This window comes from Erpetoichthys calabaricus, chromosome 11 (assembly GCF_900747795.2).
Source record: "Erpetoichthys calabaricus chromosome 11, fErpCal1.3, whole genome shotgun sequence".
Lineage (NCBI taxonomy): Eukaryota > Metazoa > Chordata > Cladistia > Polypteriformes > Polypteridae > Erpetoichthys > Erpetoichthys calabaricus.
Window position 1 is genome coordinate 116,778,227 of NC_041404.2, and position 22,562 is coordinate 116,800,788.

General features: G+C 40.4%; 1 protein-coding gene across 1 annotated transcript in view; it reads right to left on the reverse strand.

Annotated features, from left to right (window-relative positions):
• unc5a (unc-5 netrin receptor A) overlaps window positions 1-22,562 on the reverse strand; it is an 869,594-nt gene that overhangs the window by 67,723 nt on the left and 779,309 nt on the right. Inside the window, exons 11-12 of the mRNA XM_028813729.2 lie at window positions 16,488-16,656; window positions 1,405-1,638 (exon numbers count right to left, since the gene is read on the reverse strand). Coding sequence (XP_028669562.1) covers window positions 1,405-1,638; window positions 16,488-16,656 — 403 coding nt within the window. The remainder of the gene's footprint in view (window positions 1-1,404; window positions 1,639-16,487; window positions 16,657-22,562) is intronic.

Consider the following 22,562-nt stretch of genomic DNA (forward strand, 5'->3'; position numbering starts at 1 on the left):
TGACATATTCACTTGCTTATTAAACGGAATCCCTCATCTCAGTCTCTTTCGCATTTCTTGTACTGTAATTTCACTATAAATGTGATTGTCTTTGACTACCCTATGAGGTGGCTTGCCTACTTTCCCACTCATACACAAAGCACTATCTGCTTACTTTCTTTCCACTCACACACGTTTTTCACAGTTTGGCGAGTCCTCTTCCCACAAGGTCAACATTTGCCAAGGTCTCAACCCAAAACTTCAAGATTATCTGCCCTATGACAAGTAGAAGTATTTCAACCCTTGTCAGGAAGTGCCTCCAGTTTTCCACATACTGTGTAGAAGTCCCAAGCAAGTACAACTAGAACTCCAACAAGCTGACCCAAGCACTCTTGCACTCTCACATTTATACCATCACAGACAGGTAATTGTGAAGACCAGATAGGCTGCCCTCACCAATAGGACAGAGGGGCTTAATTCCCAATGCATTAGAGATTTTTCCCACTTCCTTTCAAATGTTTTGGGCTCCAAAAAAGTTATTAGTAGTGCCCCAGAAAAATGAAACATGAATTGCTAACTATTGCACTGTAACACTAACCACTTTCTACTTGCCTCAGCACAAGAACATTCCAGGCTTGCTCCTCAATAAAATAAATCTTTAAAGCTGGTTGAATACATTTGTTTTGAAATCCTCTGAATATTGAGATATGGAAGCACATGATATTGCATTTAAGCCCCCTGTGAGGCACTTAATGGGATGCTGATCTTACACATAAAATGTATTCTACTTTAGCATTTACTTTAATGTTTATTTCAATGTCTTCACTGACCCATTGTCATACTTTTTGTACACTTGGGAATACTTTTAAGCATTGTTTGTGGTTTAATCTCTGTTTTATTATTTTGAAAAGTATTATTTGTTTGTTTATGAGGTTTCCATGCCTTCATTTTGTGATTCCTTTGGGGTTGTGGCTGCCACTGCTGTTTTGCTGCTTTAATAGTTGTCATGGCTGTTTTTGTTGTAGCAATGATGTGACATTAATTGCTGGTGATTATTAAAGAATGGCAACAGACATCATTCCTTGCCTACATTTCCGCAGTAATTTAGGAAAAATTAGGATTTTTTGCTTATTTTTTCAATTTTGGTTATAGTTAGTGATTAGGATTAGCTATCATGGCTCCTTGGCATTTTACTCCAGCGGACCCCTGTGACCTTGTACTTAGGATATAGCGGGTTGGATAATGGATGGATGGATGGATTGTATGGCTCCTTGGCTTTCAAGGTTTGTCTAACTTTTGGATTAAAGATTTTTGGCTTTCATTCCTGGTCTTGAGCTTGCCTTTTAAAATCTGCCCTTTCCTTCATTCATCCAAGACAAAACAGCCATACTGAGTTCTGGTATACTGGTATCTCATCAAACTCACCTTGAAGACATCTTGTGTGTCATCCATGCAGTAAACTCTGATACTATACTCAAGGGTGGTGCAACACACTGGTGCAAACAGGATGAGCTTCAGGCGCTTGGTGGCAGCCATACTGAGTGACTCCCCCACCAGAGTAAAGCGGCCTAACTGTTCCATGAAGATCCGGCACTTGTCTGCCTCCAGCTGGCAATAGTAAGAATCAGAAGGTAACTCTTCACCAACCTGTAGAACATCCTGTGGACACAGAAAAGCAATAGAATTAGCAGAAGATCACCCCAATCCTACCCAACTTATGAATGTATGGACAAGGCTGAATCACTTTGTTGCACTGCTACTCTGAAGCCAACACATTTTGAAAAATATTTCATATAGTGCCTTTGCTGGGCGACCACATCACAGATGTATTTATAAATCCCTTAATAGTACGAACAACCAGAGCAGGCCTGGCCGCTATGGCACCATCTGAACAGTAAACAGCACTGAGATCTGGGAAGAGCTGTACAGTCCAGCTTGTTACTGATTTAAGTGAAAATGTGAAATCTTTAAAATGGAGTTAATTTTACTGCCTTTCTTAATACTGCATTCTCATTCTCTACTAAAGCAAAATCATTGGGCCCATAAATCTACGTAGTCAATGATGTAAGTTCTTTTTTTTTTAAATGACAGCTAGATAATGTTTGCTTTTTTTTACACAAGCCTTTACTATTACAGTTAAATTTAATTGCAAAATGAGAAATGCAGGTTATCTACAGGGTCTCTGAGCCGCTCCCACCACTGAAAAGACATGCTATTAGGTTGATATGACCACACTGAGCTGGCAAAGCGTGCTTTTATGTGTGAGTGTACCTTAACAATTGGCATTGTTCAGCTGATGACTAAGACCAGATAACAAGTGGGCCATGTAAATGAATGAATGGAAATACATAATTGTAACAGATCATCAGGTATTGACACTGCTGTTGTATTATTTAAGTAATGAGCCTGAGTAACTGTGTGCACCACATTTGACAAATGCCTCACAGCCTTTGGACTTGACAGACGTTACACTGCCCAGAGACAAAATGTAAAAATACACTTCAGAAAAAAGCATCATGAAGTGATGATGCCTTATTTTGAAGTATTAATTTCAATTTATATTCTGTATAGCAACCTTTGATAAGTATTTGTCTATAATTTCTAGAGAAATCTATAGAAAGTTTTATTAAAAAGTGCGTATTTTTTATTCTCACAGAATATAATGGTCTTCAGCTTTGGTTTGTGCTATAAGATAATACTATGAGACATACGTATTATTTCACATGTTATACACACGTATCAAATTTATACACCCACAGTGAATGCAGAGACAAGGAAAGACAAAAACAGGCAACAGAAATGTTCCTGGCAGTGAGAGACAAAATAAGAACTATTTATACATTGCTTTCACTTGAAAAGTGTAGATTATTATACAAAATGTTTTTTTATCTGCACACTTAAGAATGTGGAATTTTTGTGGACTCCCCTATTTGCCTCCACAGACACAAGAATAGACCTACCAAAAACACTTCACTGAGAGAATTTTAGCAGCGTTCTCTTCTCTAGCACTCACACACAATACCCATAGTCATGACAAGTCCAGTACAGAGCAATGTATCAGAATTTGTACAATCCGAACCTAAATGAATCATTAGACATGGTCAGGGTCACACCATAAATCTGAGGTTGGACTGATATCCAAGCCTGGTGCCATGAAATCTTTAGTGTTGGGACTGACCTCACTGCCTTGCAGGCACTACAATATTAGAAAATAAATGCTTAAAGTTAAATTCATGTAAGTGTTTGCTTAATTTGAATAGAAGGTAATTTTCTCCTAGCTATAGATTATGGTGTAGCCTTTTACTCCCCAAAAGTTAATGAGAAATAGAACCATCTTGGCTATACCTGTAACACAGAGACAGATAATTAAGCCAGTTGGGAAATCGTCTCATTGCTAGCATGGACTATTAGACACATTTGCAGTTTTCTGAAATGGTTCGATTATATGACCAAACATAGAGAAATGAAACAAGATAAGTACTGTAAGCCTTAAACAGGATTTTCTTTAAACAAGAACTTTTCTTTATTTGCAACACCAATCTTTTCATTATTTTTTGTAGTACTAGGGTGTTGTACCATGTTAGCCATTATGAATGTAGAGAAAAGCCAAGCAAAATGACACCTTTTATTGGCTAACTAAAAAGATTACAATATGCAAGCTTTCGAGGATTACATCTTGCCTGAAGAAGGGGCCTGAGTTGCCTTGAAAGCTTGCATATTGTAATCTTTTTAGTTAGCCAATAAAAGGTGTCATTTTGCTTGGCTTTTCTCTACATTATTTTTTGGGAGAACTGTTTTGCTTTGAACTTTTACTAAAACCTTTAAAATGAAGATATTTGATCTGTGGAATTATTTTAACATGGTCACACTTTTGCCAGAATCCTATGAAGCAAACTAAAAGCTGCAGAACTTTGATAATTTTGCATAAACACAGCTACAGGTGGCTTAGGCGTCTTGCTACACTTCTAGAGTTTGGTTTGAACTGTTGCCCGAAACACCTTGACTAGAGTTATGTCAACAAATTGTCTAGAATGAAATCAGCTGGATAGCTGGATAAGTTACTCATTCTCAGCAGTAAGAAAATGACCTTACATGAGCATGGAGATCTCCTCGTATATCTATTAGCTTATTAGGAAGAATGATTTCTATGACTTATGTTTAACGTGTCTCATTTGATCCATTTGAAAGAAATGCTAGATGAACCCTGGAGGAATTGTTTAAAGGTAGATGATACAAGTACTCTAAAATGGAGAATTTTCTAAAAACTCCTTATAGAAATAAATAATTGGGAACTTACAGAGAAGAATGCATGTTGCAGTTGCCACTAATTCTTTTGTAAAACAAAACCCTATTGCTTGTAGTGCTGTTGATAACTGTCCCTTCTGTAATCAACAAGAAAATGTTTTTCTACATTGCAATATACTGATACCACTATTCAGATTTCTTTATGTATTGATTTGGAAACTTGAGATTGTATTTCAGAAATAATTGTTATATTGGGGATAGTCATCTGTAGAAAAAAAACAAAAAAGAATATCTACCTAGAAAAATTTTGCTGAGCTATGTTTAGAAAATTGGAAAACAAGGCATTTGTTTATTATGAAATTACAAATCAACTTGAAGAATTTCAAGGAATATGATGAATCATTGATGTTTTATGTTCTGTTGTAGAAGGCTATTTGTAAAACCTTTTATAGAAAAACCTACAATTGCTTCTATGTACAGTAATACAGCTTGCCTGTTAAATAACTTTAGATAAAGGTTTATTTTAAAAACATCTATCTATCTATCTATCTATCTATCTATCTATCTATCTATCTATCTATCTATCTATCTATCTATCTATCTATCTATCTATCTATCTATCTATCTATCTATCTATCTATCTATCTATCTATCTATCTATCTATCTATCTATCTATCTAACAGATATTACCAAAGAAGTATGAGCACTGGAAAGACCACCAACTGGAAAACTGCAAATAACTGCATAAAGTCACAACAGGACAACAGCTTGGTGGTAATGGAGAATACAGAAATTATCCATCCATCCATTATCCAACCCACTATATCCTAACTACAGGGTCGCAGGGGTCTGCTGGAGCCAATCCCAGCCAAGGCAGGGAACAAACCCCAGCAGGGCACCAGCCCACCACACACACACACCCCAAGGACAACCTAGAATCGCCAGTCCACCTAACCTGCATGTCTTTGGACTGTGGGAGGAAACCAGAGAACCCGGAGGAAACCCACGCAGACACGGGAAGAACATGCAAACTCCACGCAGGGAGGACCCGGGAAGCAAACTCGGGTCTCCTAACTGCAAGGCAGCAGCGCTACCACTGCGCCACCGTGCTGCCCATATGGAAATTATGTGGAAGTAAATAATGGAGACTCACATTTTTCCCTGCTGACCCAAAACTCATGCTTAGCTTCCATAAGCCTCCTGGCTGGCTACCAATACACTGATAAGGCTGCTGTGGCAAATGACTGGTGTGAAGGGATGGAGCAGGACATGAAGAAATGTGGCTCAGCCTTAAGGGATCAAATCATGGTTAGATTTTTAACATTTCATCCACACCTTATTTCTAATCAGTTTACAAAATAACAGTTCTTTAGATATACTGTATGTGGTGAGCACTGCTCTTTCATTGATATTAGGAAATGGATTTGATTTCCAGCCCGCCAACTGTGTGTGCAATATGTGCATTCTCCATCTGGTTTTTCTTGAGGTATTGTAGCTTCCCACATCCCGTAAATGGCACGTGACTCTAAATCTGCTTTATTTGGGTGACTGTGAGCGTCTTTGTTAGTGTACCCTACAATGGATGAGTCTCTCATTCAGGGGTGGTCCCTTTAGTTGCCAGTGAGTGGAAAAGTCCTTACTAAAAACACATAAAATATGTTTTCTGATCAATTTCTTTTCTTGAACCGTGCTCCTAAAAGCATCCTCCTAAATTGTACCAGGGATATCAGAGAGCTGCTAGGCTTCCAAATCTGAACACTAATGGTTCCTTTGACAGTTTAATGAAGCAGAGCCAAGCACAAGAGGGGATACATGAGCCTAAGGGCAAAGCCCACTTTCTTCTTACTGCAATTGTGCTTTCTAGTTGATTGAACATGGGTGTCTTTCATCAATCTGTGATCAAATGTCTACTTTATTCCTTTAAACCTTATTAGGAAAGGATTTCTTTCTATCTACCTTATAAAAAACAGCAAGCTTATTGTACACAATTAAATTACACAAGTAAATTAGGCCACTCATGCCATCAATGTTTTATGAGAAAAGAAGGCAGAGCCATTTCAATAACCTAGCGGGACCTCAACCACAGACGTGTGTGCTGAAGGACAGTCAGTGTGCATTTTAAATGAAAAAAGAGACACATTGTTAGAAATTACAATATTTCTAGAATTTTGATCAGTGAAATGTCCTACGTTAACAATTTTATTTTAATTAAGTCCAGTTTATGACTCAGGCTGCTGAAGAGATCATCAAGCACAAACCTCCTATCTAATACACCATTTTCAGTAGCAATTTTATCTCTGAAGCTGAATTCTTGCTCCATATTATTTTTTAAAAGACTAAAACCTTATGCAGGGTGACAGTTTAAAGTAAAGCAAATAGCCAAAAGGACTTCAAAAGTCATTTGTGTGCCCTTGTAATGCCATTCAGATATGACAGATTTGACACTTTTTCTACTTATAGTGGTTTTTATTGTTTCCATACCAAATATTCAACATTCTAGTTACAGGTTTACCGATTTTACTTTAGAACTATAGAGGGCTACCATTTGGAAAGGAGAGTCCAACTTTTTTGGCCATTCCAGTCTGTAGAGGGCATTGCCTACATCTACACAGTATTCCTATATAAACATTACACATCGATCTCCATTATACACATCCTGCCCACCCCCAGGGCTTGCATGTTATGCTGACTGGTGACTCTAAAGAGAGTCTAGGTGTGTTTGTGAATGTGCCCTCTGATGGCTTGTGGTTACATCCATGGTTGGTTTGTGCCTTTCTCCAAATAAGATGGGCTCCAGGCTCAATACAATATTATAATGGAGAATGTACATTCAGAAAATTGATGGAAGGACACCTAATTTAAATATTGTGAAGAGTACATATTCATTTGCTTTTAACATCCAAGCCAGCATGTCTACTAACTTGAACCAAATGCACTCAAGTGACCTCTGTTAGGCTTTTCATAACATTGTTATACAGTACATGTCATAAAGCATGACACACTTATCCATGCTGCACTTAGCAAAAACTTAAAGGTATGTTGTACTACATGTTCTGTTATACTGTCTATTACACATATACTGTATGTGTTATAAACAATATATTGTATATTAATAAATATTGTGTCTGTACAGAGCTTATTAATTCACTCTGAAAAATCAACTGTAAGCAGGTGAAGGCACATTAGCATTGTCTATGTATGTCTGTTTGTACCTCAAATGGTGTTGCAATATCAACAGACACTTTAGCATTCAGTTTATGTCTGTTACACTGTACATCAGACATAATGTACTGTATCCAGTGCATGGGGGGCAGGCTTGGTGGCACAGTGGTCTGTACTGTTGACTCACAGATCTTGAATGCTGTAATGAATTCGGAATGCCTTGATGGAATCTGCACATGTCAGTGTATTTATTTATTTATATGACAGTTTTCTTTTCTTATCCCAAAGATATTTGTAACATAATATTGGCATCCCTGATAGATGTTCATGTAGATGTTGGTATAGCGTCTACTATACAGTAATGCACACATAAATGGTAGGTCAAACAGTTTTAACTGTATTTTTGCAGTATGGGTGAGTCTGAATGTAGGTGTAAACGTGGCCTTGAGCACAGTGAACCCTGTCCAGAGTTTGTCCCCGCTTTAAGCTGCCTGGCTTTCTGTGACCCTGAACTGGATGATCAGGTTAGAAAATAGATTGCATGTAGTAGGACAGGCAGATTATTATAAACTATATAAACCCAATAACACAGCCCTCCCTACCATCTGGGCATCCCTATCATATAGCTTAACAATGTCTCTGCTCATTTTCATAAGGGCATTAAGGAAATGTTCATTTAAAGAAAGCCACACTCTGATGAGAAGCCTCTTAAATGCCCCACCACTGATATGTGTGTTACACTGAGGGAATGAATGGCTGCTGGCCTTGATGGCATCCATGGCCAAGTACTACGAGATATTGTAGGTGTCTTCATTGATATTTTCAATTGGTTCCTGGCCTAATTGACAACCTATGTGCCAGTCTCAAAGCAGTCCTCTTAAGTGGGATTTAATGACTTCTACCCAGTTGCACTTACCTCATTCAGCAGTCATGAAATGTTTTGAAAGACTTGCCGCTCAGGATATTAAAGCCAGCCTCCCTCCCACCTTCAACCCTAACCAGTTTGCTTATAGATGTAATAGATGCACGGTAGACACCACCAATACAGCCCTCCATACAGTGATGAGCCATCTGGAACACTCAGAGAACTATGTAAGGATTCTTTTTGTTGTTTATTAACTTGCTGTTTAATGCAGTCATCCCTAGCATACTAATTGATAAGCTGCAACTGAACTTTTCCCTTTTCTTCTGCGCTTGGAAAAAGGATTTCCTCACTGGCCGCTCACAAACACCTTTACCTTTACCTCCTCCTATCTATCTATCTATCTTTACACTTAGCACCGGTTCCCCTCAGGGTTGTGTACTAAGCCCACCTCTCTACGCCCTTATGACTATACATCTAATTACTCCAGCAACACTATCATCATGTTCTCTGATGACTTCACAGTAATCATAACTGGTGACGATGAGTCAGCACGCAGGGACAAGGTGCAGAAGTTGTCAGTGTGGTGCTCCAGGAACAATCTCTCACTCAACACCCACAATGACTAAAGTGATGGTCATTGACTTCAGGAGGCATAGAGCAGAGCCTGCCCCTCTATACATCAACGAGGGCCTAATGGAGAAGATCACCTACTTTAAGTACCTGGGAACTTACATTTCTGAGGATCTGTCCTGGATAGCAAAAACTCTGGAGGTGGTCAACAAGTCCCAGCAGTGACTGCATTTCCTTTGACTTCTCCTGAATGTGGAAATGAAGGTGAAAACCTGTTGACATTTCTACCGCTCAGCCATTGAGAGTGTTTTATCATGCTTTATCTCAACATGATATGCTGGCCGTACAGCAGCAGAAAGGAAAGCTCCACCAAGGGTAATATTCACGGCAGAGAAAATCTTTAGCTGCTATCTGCCCTCCCTGGAAGATATCTCCAGTGCCCAATGCCTCAGCAGTGCCAGGAAAATGAGTAAAGACCCTTTACATCCTGGCCACTCAATGTTCACACTACTGCACTATTTTCAGATAGGTTTTATCCTTGGGCCATCAAAATTTTAAATTCGAAAAACTCATAGAACTCTTAGAATTTTTTTTCCCTTGTATGTATGATGATTACTTTATTTATTTATGTATGGTGTTTATTTGTTATAGGATTGTGCTTTTTATATTATTTGTTTGTCTCTATTTGTAGTACTTGGACCGTTAACAGATGTAGCTTTTACAATTTCATTGTACTGGTACAATGACAATAAAGGCTTCTTTCCTACTTTCCATTATTAAGAGGTGCTTTGAAAAGATGGTCCTAATACACTTTAAAGCATGCCTACCCACCACAATGGATCCCCATTAGTTTGCATATTTTCCAAACAGGTCAAGCAAAGATGTTATTTCTATGGCACTTCCCTGACCCACCTGGACAACCGTGGCACCTATGTGAAGATGCTGTTCATTGACTTTATTTCAGCATTTACTACTATCATCTCCTCCAAGATGGTCACAAAGTTCAATGAGCTTGGCTTTACCATCTCCCTCATGTGAATAATTTCTGGATTTCCTGACCAACAGACCTGTTAGAATAGACAACTACACATCCTCCACCATGATCCTGAACTCTGGTTTCCCAAAGGGATATGTGCTGGGCGCCCTGCTTTACTCCCTACTCACTTATGACTGTGTCCCCATACAGGGATCTAACACAATAATTAAGCTTGCTGATGACAAGCATGATAGTAACATCAGTAACAACAATATGGTCAACCTACAGAGAGGAGGTCCTGTACCTGCTGAAGTGGTGCTCCAACAATAACCTGGACTTGAACATCATGAAAACCAAAGAGCTCATTGTGGATTACAGGAAGTCCAAAGGTAAAGGGCAAACCCCCATCTTCATCAGTGGGACTATGATTAAGTGTGTCACCAGCTTTACATTCCTGGGTATTTACATTTCTGAGGATATTTCATGGTCCCTTAACACTTCTGTCACAGTCAAGAGGGCACAGTAATTTTTGGGGTAGCTGAGAAAAGTCCAACTATCTTGGCAGATGCTAGTTAAATTCTACTGCAGCAACATCAAGAGCATTCTGACCACCTGTAACACAGTATGGTGTGGTAACTAAACGCTCTCAGAGTAGAAGTCTCTGCAGTGGGTGTTGAAAACTACCCAGAGTGCCTCATCTGTGCCATACTACCTGCCATTGAGGACCTCCAGCACACACAATGCCTGAGAAGGCCATGTTGCATCATCACAAGACAACCATGGTACTCTTTGTCTTTTTAGGCTAACCTTCTCTCTCTCTCTCATTTTTCCTAGGGCACGAAGCGGAAGCGGAAGCAAAGCAGAAGCGGACAATGGCCGACAGTGAGGTGAATCGCATTGCAACTGTAGTCGAGGAACTCCAGGCACTCGATGAACAGATTCAGAATCTTCTGGCCAGACGAAGATACCTCAGAGATCTGAAGGCTCGGCTGTCGGATAAACCGTCCTCGCCATCTGTTATCGGCGTAACATCAACCCCGCGTTGTGCCGCGCAAATCACCTTCACCCCCGCGCCTCGTAGGAGCGACACCGATGATGACCTCGGTGTATTTCAGCTATGCAGGCGGGGGTTCAAGGCCAGAACACCTCCATCGGCACAGGCAAGCATCCTAACCCAGAACCGGTTTGACCCTCTAAGCGTCCCCAGTTCGCCTTCAGCTCCTGGTGATGTAATAGTGGTAGGTGATTCTATTGTTAGGAACCTCAATATCACTTGCCCTAATAGAAAATCTTTTGTTTCTTGTTTTCCCGGTGCTCGTGTCCGAGATGTGACGAGACGTGCACCGGCGATCTACAAGAACAGGGCAGTTGGAGCCATTGTTATACATGCTGGCGTAAACGACATAAGGCACCGGCAGTCGGAGATCCTCAAGGCAGACTTCACTGCATTAATTAAAGACACAAAGGAGAGGACCCCATCGGCAAAGATATTCATCTCGGGTCCACTCCCTCTCGTCAGACGATCAAACGAGTATTACAGTCGTCTGCTTGGTTTAAACAACTGGCTGCAGGGCTTCTGCAAGAATCAAGACATCGGGTTCATTAACAACTGGGACCTCTTTTGGGAAAGACCGCGTTTCTTCAAGCGAGATGGCCTGCATCCGAACAGCTTCGGCGCCCGGGTCCTCTCCGAAAACATAGCGAAGGTAATTCGTTTATCTTGACTATCTATCTCTGCTTTTAACCCCTTCCGAAATGCCACTCCTGTGTTTGGTCATGATAATTGTTTAAAAAAATCTTCCATAAAAGTGCGCAACATAAATACTGTAATAACCAATCTTAATGCACATAGAAAATCTAGGCAATACGGCATAAACGCCAATAATTTAATTAAAGTTACTACTTTAGATGAACAATGTATTAAAACTGTAAAAACAGATCATAGATTAAACAAAAAATACACACAGAGCGGCGCTAATAAAAATAACTTAATTCCTGTTCCCTATATCAATAACGCACATAGTATTCATCTCTGCTCCTCCGAAACATTGAAAATGGCACTATTAAATATTAGAGCTTTAACTAACAAGACGTTTTTTATCAACGACATTATTAGTGAAAAAAAAATAGATTTTATTGCACTAAGTGAAACGTGGCTTAGCTCAGATGGCGCAGCTGTTTTAATCGAATCTGCGCCTCCGGATTACAGTTTTACTCGTGCTGATCGCCAAGGAAAGAGAGGTGGCGGATTAGCAAACATTTACTCTAGCAGGTTAAAATGTAAAAATATCAGTTTTGGTAAGTTCAAGTCTTTTGAGTATCTCGCCATTGTTATTCAGGGAGATTCTCACGTTCTAGTATTATCCGTGTATAGACCTCCTAAATTCAACGCGTCTTTCTTTGAGGAATTCTCTGACTTGATGTCAATCTTAATTACGAACTATGACACACTCTTAATAGTCGGCGACTTTAATTTTCATGTAGATAATCAATGTGACCAAAAAGTAAAAGAATTTATGAACCTCCTGGACTCTTTTGATTTGAGACAGCTCGTTAATCAGCCTACACATAAAGCAGGTCATACGTTAGACTTAGTAATTACTAAAGGACTAAAAGTTGATATAAAGCAGGGCATTGATACGGGTCTTTCAGACCATTTTCTTCTACTTTTTAATATAGAAATAATGATAGAAAACACTCATGAGAAGCATATTGTTAAAAAACGCTTCTTTGACTCATCAGCAACTTTAAAACTTACAAACATTCTAACCAATCAGTCCGTTTATAGTGCCAACTATAATAGCGAGGAGAATGTAAATAGTAAGGTGGAAAGATTTAATACTAAAGTGAGGGCTGCTGTTGACATAGTTGCACCTGAAAAGACAGTTAAAAAATCTTCCAGCATTGTTATACCTTGGAAGACCCAAAGAGTGTCTGATTTAAAGAGAACATGCCGTAGAGCTGAGCGTAAATGGAGGAAGACTAAACTAACTATTGACTATGAGATATTAAAAGTTAAAATAACAGAATACAATAACACAGTCCGTCTTGAGAGGCGCTGCTATTTCTCTAAGATTATAAATAACAATGCTAGTAATCCCAGAGTCTTATTTTCGACAATTGATCATCTGTTAAACCCAGGTAACTCAAAGGAATGCCTCCTAAGTACTTCCAGTAAAACCTGTGAGGCTATCGCTGTATTTTTCAATCAAAAAATTAATGATATTAGAAATAACATAGTATATCTCCCCAACACTAAGGATCCTCCGAAACCCCAGTACTCCATAATAAATAAATTAGAGTCTTTCACTAGGATAGATTTACCTGATTTACATAAAATAATTTCTCAAATGAAACCATCCACCTGTGCCCTTGACCCAATACCAACAAATTTTTTCAAAGAAGTATCGGGTGTGCTTAGTGATAATGTTCTTGACATAGTAAATTCGTCATTAGATACGGGGGTCTTCCCAGACTGTCTTAAGACTGCGGTAGTTAAACCCCTACTTAAGAAAAATAATCTCGACCCCTCTGCTCTTGAAAATTATAGACCTATCTCTAACCTGCCTTTCTTAAGTAAAATTCTAGAGAAGGCAGTCATTATGCAGTTAAATGAGCACCTCAATAAACATGCTATTCTTGATAAATTTCAGTCAGGTTTTAGAACAAATCACAGCACAGAAACTGCACTCGTTAAAGTAGTAAATGACTTGCGGGTAAATGCAGACAGAGGCCATTTATCTGTTCTCATCCTTTTAGATTTGAGTGCCGCATTTGACACCATTGATCATAATATTCTTAAGAATCGCCTTAGTCAATGGGTGGGCCTCTCTGGCAGTGTCTTAAATTGGTTTGAATCCTACCTGGCAGGGAGAAAATTCTTTGTTAGTTGTGGTAATTATAACTCAAAGACACATGATATTCTATATGGTGTTCCACAAGGCTCTATCCTGGGTCCGCTGCTCTTCTCAATCTACATGCTTCCATTAGGTCAGTTTATCTCGGGACATAACGTGAGCTACCACAGCTATGCTGATGACACACAGCTGTATTTATCAATAGCACCTGATGACCCCAAATCTCTTGATTCGCTAACACAATGTCTAACCTGTATCTCAGAATGGATGAATAGTAACTTTCTCAAATTAAATAAAGAAAAAACCGAAATCTTAGTGATTGGCAATAATGGATACAATGAGGCTATTAGAAATAAACTGGATGCATTAGGATTAAAAGTCAAATCGGAGGTAAAAAGCTTAGGGGTAACCGTTGATTGTAATCTGAATTTTAAATCGCATATTAATAAGATCACTAGGACAGCATTTTTTCACCTAAGGAACATAGCAAAAGTTAGACCTCTTATATCATCGAAAGATGCAGAGAAATTAGTTCATGCGTTTGTCTTTAGTCGGCTAGATTACTGTAATGCACTCCTCTCAGGACTACCCAAAAAAGACATCAATCGTTTGCAACTAGTGCAGAATGCAGCTGCTAGAATCCTTACCAGGAAAAGAAAATCCGAACACATTTCTCCAGTTTTGATGTCACTACACTGGTTACCTGTGTCATTCAGAATTGACTTTAAAATTCTGCTTATGGTTTATAAAGCTTTAAATAATCTCGCCCCGTCTTATATATCGGACTGTCTGACACCTTATATTCCAAATCGCAACCTCAGATCCTCAACTGAGTGTCTCCTTAGAATTCCAAGAGCAAAACTTAAAAGAAGTGGTGAGGCGGCCTTCTGCTGTTATGCACCTAAAATCTGGAATAGCCTGCCAGTAGGAATTCGCCAGGCTAATACAGTGGAGCACTTTAAAAAACTACTGAAAACACATTATTTTAACATGGCCTTCTCATAACTTCACTGTAATTTAATCCTGACACTCTGTATATCCAATTCATTATAATAACTATTCATTCAAAATTTGTACTAACCCCTACTCTCTCTTCTGTTTCCTTTTCCGGTGTCCTATTGGTGGTGGCACAAGCCACCACCATCTACCCAAAGCACCATGATGTTCCAACAATGATGGATGGATTAAAAGCCAGAAGTCTGTATAACCATCAGCATCAAGTGACTCCGTGAGAACCCTAACTACAAAGAGGACTATTTCATTTATGTTAGGTAGAATGCCCAAAGGGGACTGGGCGGTCTCGTGGCCTGGAACCCCTACAGATTTTATTTTTTTCTCCAGCCTTCTGGAGTTTTTTTTTGTTTTTTCTGTCCACCCTGGCCATCGGACCTTACTCCTTTTTATGTTAACTAAGGTTGTCTTATTTTAATTTCTTATTTGTCTTTTATTCTTCTTTTCTTCATTATGTAAAGCACTTTGAGCTACTTTTTGTATGAAAATGTGCTATATAAATAAATGTTGTTGTTGTTGTTGTTGTTTACACTTTTTCCTTCTGGGAGGTGGTACAGGAGCTTACATACCAGTACCAGCAGGCTCAGGTAGAGCTGCTACCCTGTAGCCATTACCCTACTGAAGTCAAAATCCAATCGCTAGGCCACTTCCACCCTTCCCACCTCACCGTAAAACCATTCATGTACACCCTTGGACTCTGTATATTCATATTCATATTTTAACTCTCACTAATTATTCTGTATATACATTTGGCTTACTCTGGTCTATATCCAGTAAAACCCTCACTTTCTCATATATTTATATTTATCTGATTACTTGCAATTAACTACTATTTGTACTTCTAAATAAACGCAAAACTATATTTCATTGTGATGGAACTTGTACTGTGTTCAATGACAATAAAGTTGAATCTAATCTAATATCGAACACAACCACGAGTCTGTTAATAAAGATGTATGGAGAGACCTTCCAGCTCCAGACCCAGGCAGAAATAACAATATGTTGTATATAAATAGACTAAGTAAAGAAAAAAATTTGGGTTCTGAAAATGTTTCATTATTATCATTGTGATGAAAACTGAGATGGAAAGACTGAGGCACACTGAATAGCAGTTAAGCTAAACAACAGGTGTGTTTATTTAAGGATGATAAATCATCCTTCCATACCTCGTACAGTTTAAAAACCTGCTGTGATGGGCTATAGAAAATGCCTCATAAATTAAAAAACACAAACCTAACATGGCTACTTTTATGTGGTTCTCCCATCACACTGCACGGTCAAGATGTTGGATCATCCCTCTCATGGTTGTGGTCTCTCTCTATGTCATCCACCAAAGACCAGCCACTATCCTCCACACGGGGTTGCTGCTTATTCTGTCCACCTGTATTCTTGACTTATCTCAGGCTTTTAGAATGCAGGAAGAACCTTCCCGAGACTGGAATGCAGCACTGTGTGTTGCTGTGAATCAGGCATACCATCCTGACCCATGTTTAGGTTAATCTGCTGGCCACTACACTATGAGAACACCCCAGTAGTTTCCCCCCAGAATTATAACACACTGGCCACCCACAACACACATTTAATTTAGATTGATTTCCACAAAAAGTTCAATTTGAATAGATTCAGTGGGGAGGCAACCAGGTTTGAAATACATTTTTATTTGAGGGCATAATTAATGAATTTTTCAAAGAAATCAGTGCACACACAAAGCAAAATGTTTAGTGTAAATGACACTAAGTTGACACACATCCATCTCTATATACTTATTCTGCCTGAGTGCTCATTTCTCCATACCATACATTCACGATCAGACCGGCTTACCTCCCACGTGCCCTCATAGGACTGCTTTTTCAGTTTGATGGCCCAGTTTTCAGGGTTGATCTCTGCACAGTGGTCCATACTGAGGATTACAGGACGGGTCAGTACCACGCCAGGTGGGCCACAGCTGACAATGGGGGTCAGCAGGGTCTGGCAGCCAGCTAGAGGTAACCTCAATTGGGAAATAACACAGAGAAAAATGCAATTAACCAGGAAAAACTGGCATTCAGTTTCCTTTTTTTCACCCCATTTCATTGTGGTGGAGTGCTATTTGCAACACAATTACCAGAGAGAGCTTTAAAGCACAGTCAGGAGAGACAGAGCTCACATATAATACAGACAAACCAATTTAAAAAAAGAAAAGCAGGGGGTAAAGCTGCAGTGAGTTTTCATCAAAACCTGGTCCGGCTTCTGCAGAATTCAATTAGTCCCTCCTCTGATGTTACATACTGTATGCAGCTCCATTTGTAAAATACAGACAAAGGTGCAAAGGGAGAAGAAATGATAAAACTCTCCTAGTTCTTTGTTTCCCTTCACATATTTTTAAACACGAAGGACTGAAATCATCCTTCCAAATGCAAATGACATTTCAGTTTTCATTCTTTAAAGTAATGATTATTTTGACATTTTCACACAATAGTACTCCTATTTTACCCATGATTCTGTTTGTTGTCAGCAGCTGCATTGAATAAGCAGGAATGCTCCTTGTTTAAAGTTACGTCTGCAGCTCCCAATGCCTCAAAATATGGATGTGGGAACACTTTACTTTAGGCTTCCATTATAAACAGGTATTAAGAGTCTATTAATATTGTACTAATTACATCAGAAACAACAATACCTTATTAGTGGTAACTAGTAACAAACATGAAATATGATATTATAGTTGTGCTTGGTTTAGGTCACATTAAAAAGGCTTATAACTTTTATTGACATACATTATATCTCAAGTTGTTAAATATTGTATGTTTGTGAGAAGGTACATGCAAAAGAATACATTACTTACATGCTTTATAAATAATCATAATATCAGCTCAACTGACATCAGTTATAGACAACAACTTTCAATGAAGCTTATTATGTAATTAAACATTTCAGCTGACATGGGCATGAATTCTTCTCATCACTGCCATCTTCAGAAGCATGTAAGTATAGTAGCTTGTGACTTGAATTTTGAAATGGATTCTGTTTGACTGACTAGTTGATGTGTAAGGGAAATACTAAATAAACATTATGATACTACACTCACCATACTTACTTTCAGGTGCATCCTAATAAATTAGAATATAATTGAAAAGTTAATTTAATTTAGTAATTCAATTCAAAAAGTAAAACTCATATATTATATAGATTCATTACACACAGAGTGATATATTTCAAGTGTTTTTACTTTTGCTGATTATGACCTACAGTTAATGAAAACTCAAAATTCAGTATCTCAGAAAATTAGAAGATTACATAAGACCAATAAAAATAAAATATCTATAATACAGAAATGTTGGCCTACAATGAAATTCTTTCTTTGCTGTCCACACCAAATGACAAAACCAACATATAAAGATAAACATAAATGATAAGTAGCAGATAGATAATAAGTAACAGACGCAGCATAAAGTATAAAAACAGAATAGAAGTATAAAGTGTAATGTGCAGGTAGGTGTGTTATAAACTCCAGTCAGTTATTTAGGAGTCTAATGGAATTGGGAAAGAAAGAGTTCTTTAGCCTGGAAGTCCTGCATTTCATACTTCTATACCTCCTGCCTGAGGGTAGAAGTGTGAACAGTTCGTGTTGGGTGTGGGTGGGGTCCCTGGGGTGGGTGGGGTCCCTCCCTGAGGATTGAGGCAGTTCTCCTGAGGACTCTGCAGTTGTAGATGCTCTGCAGTGAGGGCAGTGGGGTCCTGGTGATCTTCTCAGCACTCTTTACCACTCTCTGCAGGCATTTGCGGTCCATATCAGTAGTGTTGCCATACCACACAGTGATGCAGCTGGTCAAGATGCTCTTAACAATGCAGCTGTAAAAGTTGCCGAGAATCTTAGTCAACATGCAAAGCTTCCTCAGCCTCCTCAGAAAGTACAGTCGCTGTTGAGCCCTCTTGACCAGATGTGTAGAGTCAAGTGTCCAAGTGAGGTCCTCACTGATCTAGACGCCCAGGTATTTAATGCTGCTCACCCTCTCCACTTCAAGCCCTGGGATGAACAGTGGCTGGTGAGGTCTCCTCTCATTCCTCATGTCCACTATCATCTCCTTCGTCTTGTCTGTGTTGAGGGTGCGGTTGTTGTCCTCACACCATGACGCCAGACTGTCCACCTCCCTCCTGTAGGGCGCCTCCTCTCCACCAGTGATGTGTCCTATCACTGTGAACTTTAGGATGATGTTTTCTTTGTGGGAGGCGACACAGTCGTGGGTGAACAGGGTGTAGAGGATGGGACTGAGGACCCATTCCTGTGGGGTCTGTGTTTGTGATAATGGTGGCTTAAATCCTATTGCCAATCCTGACAGACTGGGGCCTGCCAGTCAGAAAGTCTAGGAGCCAGTCACAGAGGGTGGGGTGCAGGCCAAGTGCAGACAGTTTATGGGTGAGTTTATGGGGGATAACCATGTTAAAGGCGGAGCTGTAGTCAACAAAGAGCATCCTGATGTAGGAGTCTTTATTCTCCAGATGAGAGAGGGAATGATGTAGTGTGGCCATGATGGCATCTGAGATGGACCTGTTGGGCCGGCAGACATACTGCAGGGGGACCAGAGTGTCCGGTATGCTGCTCTGAATGTGGGCCAGCACCACTCTCTCAAAACACTTCATGATGATTGGAGTGAGTGCTACCGGCCTGTAGTCATTCAGGCAGGTGGGTGGGCTTTTTTTTAGCAAGGGGGGGCGATGAAAGGAGTCTTAAAGCAAGACGGAATGATGCGCTAACTGAGGAAAAGGTTGAAGATGGAGCAGAGAACATCAGCCAGCTTGTTGGCACAAGCAGGAGGCTGGGTAGTGGTGGTCAGCTAGTGCGGGCTTTCAGCCTAGTGTGGAGCCCTCCCCTTTTGCCTTGCTTGTATTGCCATCTCGGGAGCACTCTCCTGGGGTCAGCTTGGTCACTTGAGCTCGGTGCTATGGGGTCTTCGTGGGTGTGGTTGTGGTGTTGGCTGCAGGAGCGAACAATGAACTGTAGCTCAGATTGTATAAAACTGGTAAATTCCAGGGGACTGTGCGAGTTAGCAATGTCCAGCAATGCCTGTATGATAGTAGTGCAAAGCATTTGTGCGCTGTAGAGAAGGCGAAAAACAAAAACACAAACCAAAACAAAAAAACGGCATGGAGTGGAGCGAGCAAACACGTCTGCCACGGAGGGCGCCATGTAAAGCTGTAAAGCCCGGGGCTCCTTTTGCATGAATTACTGCATCATTGCAGTGTGGCATGGAAGCGATCAGCCTGTGGCACTGCTGAGGTGTTATGTATGGAAGCCCAGGATGATTTGATAGCGGCCTTCAGCTCATCTGCATTATTGGGTCTGGTGTCTCTCATCTTCCTCTTGACAATAATCTATGGTGTTTAGGTCAGGTGAGTTTGCTGGCCAATCAAGCACAGTGATACCATTGGTACTTTTGGCAGTGTGGGCATGTGCCAAGTCCTGCTGGAAAATGAAATCAGCATCTCCATAAAGCTTGTCAGCAAAGGGAAGCATGAAGTGATCTAAAATTTCCTGGTAGATGGCTGCACTGACTTTGGACTTGATAAAACACAGTGAACTAACACCAGCAGATGACATGGCTCCCCAAATCATCACTGACTGTGGAAACCTCACACTGGACCTCAAGCAGCTTGGATTCTGAGCCTCTTGACTCTTTCTCTAGACTCTGAGACCTTGATTTGCAAATTAAATGCAAAATTGACTTTCATCTTAAAAGAGGACTTTGGACCACTGAGCAGCAGTCCAGTCCGTTTTCTCCTTAGCCCAGATAAGACGTTTCTGATGTTGTCTCTGGTCGATGAGTGCCTTGACACAAGGAATGCGACAGTTGTAGTCCATGTCCCGAATACATCTGTGTGTGGTGGCTCTTGATGCACTGACTCCAGCTGCAGTCCACCCCTTGTGAATCTCCCCCAAATTCTTGAATGGGCTGTGCTTCACAATTCTCTCAAGGCTGTTGTTATCCCTGTTGCTTGTGTACCTTTTTCTGCCACATGTTTTCCTTCCACTCAACTTTCCATTAATATGCTTGGATACTGCACTCTGTGAACAGCCAGCTTCTTTAGTAATGACCTTTTGTGGCTTACTCTCTTTGTGGACAGTGTCAATGACTGTCTTCTGGACAACTGTCAGGTCAGCTGTCTTCCCCCATGATCGTGTGGCCTACTGAACCAGACTGAGAGACCATTGAAAGGCTCAGGACACCTTGGCAGGTGTTTTAGGTTAATTAGCAGAGTGGAGTGTGACCCCATGAGTCTACAATATTGAACTTTTTCACAATATTCTAATTTTCTGAGATAGTGAATTTTGGGTTTTCATTAGTTATAAGCCATAATCAGCAAAATGAAAAGAAATAAATGTTTGAAATATATTACTCTGTGTGTAATGAATCTATATACTGTAATATATGAGTTTCACTTTTCAAATTGAATTGCTGAAATAAATGAACTTTTCAATGATATTCTAATTTATTGAGATTCACCTGTACATGCCAACAATTAGGACTGAAAAAAATTCAAGAGTAACGCCTTGAACTTGTCAACTATGATATATGCCGGGCTTATATTACAGTTTGTTTCCAGTTTGTTTGTCCTTCCTGCCAGCTCTAGTAATTTGGGGATCCCTTTAATGCTCCACTGTTGGCAGAACACTGAAGTCTTATTCTGGAATCATGTAATATACAATGAATTAGCTATGAAAAATGCCATTACTTAGCATATTCTGACCAGCGTCACACAGAACAGACACTTTTCGCGACCCCACTTAGATGCTGAGTGTGTGACAGATTACTGTAGTTATGCTCTCATTGGTCCCTATGAATGCTGATTCCCTTTAAAGCAGTGTGGACCAATGCTGCTTCCCATCAAACAAACCCTACTGGGAACTGAAGTCCTCCCAGTAGTGTGGCATTAGGTTGATCAGGTTTGTTTATTGGAGAACAATACAGTACACAGTATCATCATAACCTAAGAGCCTAACAAAACCATAACATAACATAAAAATAGTGCAGAATGATAATACTTTTTCAGGAGTCTTGCTATTTGAAATTCTAAATTAAGTATTGTTACTACACAACTATCAAAATTATGAAGCACAAATTATATTTTATAGTCTGATATATAGTACATGTCACTGAGCATAGTCCCCTTCCCATGGGCTCACCACCTATGGGAGGGGCCAAGTAGGTCGGGTGCAGTGTGAGTTGGGTGGTGGCCGAAGGCGGGGACCTTGGCGGTCCGATCCTCGGCTACAGAAACTGGCTCTTGGGACGTGGAATGTCACCTCTCTGAAGGGGAAGGAGCCTGAGCTAGTGCGCGAAGTTGAGAGGTTCCGGCTAGATATAGTCGGGCTCACCTCGACGCACAGCTTGGACTCTGGAACCAATCTCCTTGAGAGGGGCTGGACTCTCTACCACTCTGGAGTTGCCCCCGGTGAGAGGCGCCGAGCAGGTGTGGGTATACTTATTGCCCCCCAACTTGGAGCCTGTACATTGGGGTTTACCCCGGTGGACGAGAGGGTAGCCTCCCTTCGCCTTCGGGTGGGGGGACGGGTCCTAACTGTTGTTTGTGCGTATGCACCGAACAGCAGTTCGGAGTACCCACCCTTTTTGGAGTCCCTGGAGGGGGTGCTAGAGGGCATACCTTCTGGGGACTCCCTCGTTCTGCTGGGAGACTTCAATGCTCACGTGGGCAATGACAGTGAGACCTGGAAGGGCGTGATTGGGAGGAATGGCCCCCCTGATCTGAACCCGAGCGGTGTTTTGTTATTGGACTTCTGTGCTCGTCACGGATTGTCCATAACGAACACCATGTTCAAGCATAGGGGTGTTCATATGTGCACTTGGCACCAGGACACCCTAAGCCTCAGTTCGATGATCGACTTTGTGGTCGTGTTGTCGG